Source organism: Mesoplodon bidens (assembly GCF_964165515.1).
Source record: "Mesoplodon bidens genome assembly, contig: HAP1_SCAFFOLD_301, whole genome shotgun sequence".
Classification (NCBI taxonomy): Eukaryota; Metazoa; Chordata; class Mammalia; order Artiodactyla; family Ziphiidae; genus Mesoplodon; species Mesoplodon bidens.
The window spans coordinates 139,623-143,962 of NW_027672415.1; the positions used below are offsets into that span (position 1 = coordinate 139,623).

General features: G+C 44.8%; 1 protein-coding gene across 1 annotated transcript; it reads right to left on the reverse strand.

The window, feature by feature from the left end:
- Window positions 1-506: 506 nt before the first annotated feature.
- Window positions 507-4,044, reverse strand: LOC308610232 (UDP-N-acetylglucosamine--peptide N-acetylglucosaminyltransferase 110 kDa subunit-like). The gene has a single exon (XM_081259448.1). It carries the CDS (start codon window positions 3,869-3,871, stop codon window positions 731-733), a length of 3,141 nt encoding a protein of 1,046 aa, XP_081115574.1. The 5' UTR covers window positions 3,872-4,044; the 3' UTR covers window positions 507-730.
- Between the last annotated feature and the right edge of the window lie 296 nt (window positions 4,045-4,340).

Here is a 4,340-nt window from a genome sequence, read left to right on the forward strand (position 1 = left end):
ACTTGGTATTTTGTTAGCCAAGTTACAGGAGAATTTTTAAAGTGGGGGGAAGGGAAGAAGGAAATGGACCAGAAAAAGAATTGAAGCCATCATCTACAGACCAACAAAGCACTGAGAGTTCCAAACGTTATGTCAGACACTAAAGTGACTGATAGAGGCTCAAGTGGTTTATAAAACCTATAAAAAGACTACACCAGCAAAGTCCCCATTTATCGGTAGAGTTCAGAAACTAAAACAAGGAATATTTTAGCTTAAAACCTTATCTCAAGAGAATCATATACACTTCACATGAATAAAAATACCTGAAACCAAACATTTTTAAAAGCTCCAATACCCAAAATATAAAGAAAAAAATTAATTCAGAAGACTCAATCAATCCGTGATAATCACAAAACGGCCGGGCAATCTCTATCTCCCTTCCACATTAACCATCCATCCCCTGGAAGACCAAGGGAGATCAGACCTTCCAGACTTACCTTCCAGACTCACCTTCCAGACCTTCCAGACACCTGGCTGCTGCAAAATTCGATGGAGACTCCTTGTGGAACAGCAGTTTCGCATCTCTTGGGTTTCTCCCTATCGTGATCATGCAGGAAGCAAGTCTGGCTGTGCTATTTCTTATCATTGTCTGTCACCCATCTGCACCATGATATTGAAAAAGTAGTTCCCTTTCCCCCAGAAGGTTGAGGCTCAGCTACAGGGGTAATTCTCCTGGGCACACAGTCATTATTTAGGCCGACTCAGTGACTTCAACCGGCTTAATCATGTGATCAGGTTTGTTGCCAGCTGCATAATGCTCCCACATCTGTAGGTAGAGCCGCTCTAGTTCCATTGTATATTGTTTGGTGTTGAACAGAGGGCTAGATGTTCTCTGCTTCCAGACTTTGCCACGAATTTTCTTCAGGTATTCGAGATCAGTTCCCAGTTTCACAGCTATCTCTTCATATTCTTGCCGATTTTTAGCAATCAGCTCAAGACAGCCTAAACAAGTGAGCTGGGAACCTGCAACTCGGGAAGCAAGAGTCTCTCCTGGCATAGTCACCATGGGGGTCCCTGCCCAAAGGACATCCATCCCTGTGGTGTGGCCATTACAGAGTGGAGTGTCCAAGCAGACATCAGCCAGCTGGCCTCTCCGAACATGTTCCTCTTTAGGAGCAACAGGTGAAAAAATGATACGGTTTGGGGGAAGGCCCATATTTTGTGCGTACTGTTGAATATTAGCTTCTCCTGCTGCTGGAAAACGCAACAGCCACAGTACACTATTGGGAACACGCTTCAGAATATTTGCCCACATCTGCAAAGTAGATGGGTCAATTTTGTATAACTGATTAAAGTTACAGTACACAATGGCATCTTCCGGTAACCCGTACTGAGAACGTGTGGTTACAATAATGGTACGGGGAACCTCCTCTCCAGTGGCAGCCTTATTGTTGATCAGGGTAATTGCCAGGCCATTGCTAATACTGAATCCATTCATTGTAATCTGAATTTGTCCTCTGTTAATCATTTCAATAACTGCTTCTGCAACAGTATTCATAGGAATGACAGGCATATTAAGAGCTGTATTACTGCTGTCTGCGTTGTCTTCTCCATCAGGACATTTCATCTTGACTATTTGCACATCTGATAGACTATCAAGAAATGCTTGGAGGTCGATGCCATTCAGCACAATCCGATTGTCATAAATGTGCCCATTGGACTTAAAATCGATGACGGCTTTTTTCTTCAGGTGAGGGAACATATTAGCATGATCACCAATAAAGAACGTATGGGGCATATAAGCCAGTTTCTCAGAATACTGCTCAGCAACTTCAGCAGGTGACGTTTCCTGATCAGTGATGATATAATCCATGAAAAGCACGCCACTAGTCCCAGGGTACCCCAGCCACATTGCCTGAATAGGAGCTGGCCTGAGAGCAAAGAGTTCATTTCGAGCACCCCTGGTATAACCATTCATATTTACAAGGATGTGTATACCATCTTGATGGATGCAATCAGCTGCTTTCCCATTGCATGGAATCTGAGAAAGATCAGTGAAATGATTGGCTTCTGCCATCACCTTCGCTCGGAAGTTTGTGCCATCATGTGGGCTCAGGGCATAACAGAATATCTCAAATTTATCAGGACTGTGCATGCCTGGAATAGACTGCATAAGGTGAGAAGTAGGATGGTTCCCAAAGTCAGAACTCACGTATCCTACACGCAGTCGACCATCACTGAGCTTCAAGTCTGTTATATGTTCATACGGTGGTTTATGAAGGGCACTTATATTAGCCAAGCAGAGGTTCCCATGCCTCTCAGCAATAGCCTTCCTGAAGCCATGAGGAAGAGGATAGAGCATACTATGATGAGGCTGCACAGAAGGCAACCTATTCTTCTCCAACTGGTCAGCCACAATGCTGACCAACTTCTTCATTCGCTCATCATAGTCTGTCCAATCACAGACAACCTGCAGGCAATGAGCCAAATTACAATAAGCGTCAGGAAAATCAGGTTGAAGCTTCAGAACAGTGCGATAAGAAGCAATTGCTTCTGGAATATTCCCTGAATCCTGGTGAATGGAAGCCAGATTGCTGTGGGCATCCGCAAATGCAGGGTTGATCTGCACGGCACGAGTATAACACTCTAAGGCTCCCTGAACATCCTGCATCTCCCATAGAGTGTTTCCCATATTACAGTACGCATCAGCAAAGGTAGGACTGATTCGAATAGCCTCCTTATAATGCATCAGAGCTTCGTGCAGTTTTCCCTGCTGCTTCAATACACTTGCTAAATTTGAATGGGCATCAGCAAAGTCTGGGCAGAGCTCTAATGCTTTACGATACAAGTGAACCGCGTCTTCACTGTTTCCCTGTTCTCCTTTGATATTGGCTAGGTTATTCAGAGAGTCTGCATGGGTGGGACACAGCCGGAGAGCTGTATGATAACAATCTTCTGCTTCAGCAACACTGCCCTTCTCTTTGAGAGCGTTGGCTAGGTTGCAGTAAGCATCAGGGAAATGTGGTTGCAATTCAATAGCTCGCCTGTAGGTGTCTATTGCCAGATCCATCAGGCCTTGCTCATAGTATACACAAGCCAGGTTGCCATGTACCACTGCATGATTTGGACTCAAGCTTAGGGCACGAAGGTAAGCTGCCACAGCTCTGTCAAAAATCCGTGCCTCATTGAAGACATTTCCTAAATTGATATAAGCATCCAGAAAATTGGGGTCAAGGGTGACAGCCTTTTCAAAGTGATGAATTGCAAGCCAAATCTCCCCTTGTGCATTGAAAACACAGCCAAGATTACTCCAAGCTACTGCAAAGTTCGGTTGCATCTCAATTGCTTTCAAATAACATGCCTTGGCTTCTTCTAAGCCACCCAGGGCTTTGAGCAGGTTCCCCAGGTCACTGCGAACACAGTACAAAGAAGGATTGTACTGAAGAGCAGAGACGTAAGCTTGTACTGCCCCTTCCATGTCGCCTGCTGCTACCAAAGCGGCTGCCAGGTTAATATAACCATCGATGAAATCTGGTTTGAGACGCAATGCATGCCGGTAATGCTCAGTTGCTTCCTGCAACTGCCCTCTTTCCTTGTACACATTCCCCAAATTCGAATAGGCTTCTGCCAGAAGAGGGTTCTGTTTAATTGCCAGAGTACTAAAGTGGGCAGATCTGTCCAGCCTTCGACACTGGAAGTGTATAGATGAAAGTAATAAAAGTACACCAGTATTGCCTGGCTCTTGTCTCCAGAGCTGCATGCAGTGTCTCTCAGCTGTCTCAAAATCTCCTGCCTGATATTCTCGATGTGCCAGCTCAGCTAACCCTTGGAAGGAAAGCATACGTTTCGTTGGTTCTGTGCTGTCGGCCACGTTGCCCACGGAAGACGCCATCTGGAGCTTCTGGAGAGAGTGAAAAAAGGGAGTAATTGAGTCCCGCTGCCGCCACTACTGGCAAGAATGTTTCTAGTGGTAGCAAACACGAGCGCAGCAGCCATACCACTGCTTTGGCACGCTTAAGCAGCGGCAACAGTTACAGGCACCGAACCTTAGGAACTATGGTTGGCCATCTACCTCTCATGCTCTTGAAATCTTAATTCTTAACCCTGCCCTCTTCCCCCATTTTTCTCCTAATCAGGGAATAAAAATTACCTATCCATTTGCCTTAGAAGAAATCAAAAGTCAGTAGGCCAAACACTTTTCAAAATATTGTTTTCTGTCCAGTTGGAAATGAAATACATGATTGACTTTTCTTCATCATTCATATAGTCAACGTGGAGAACATTAGGGCCGTGAATTTCAATACAGTAAGATGAGAAAATTTTAAATTGGCCTTCCCAAACCACTAATAAGTAACCGATGT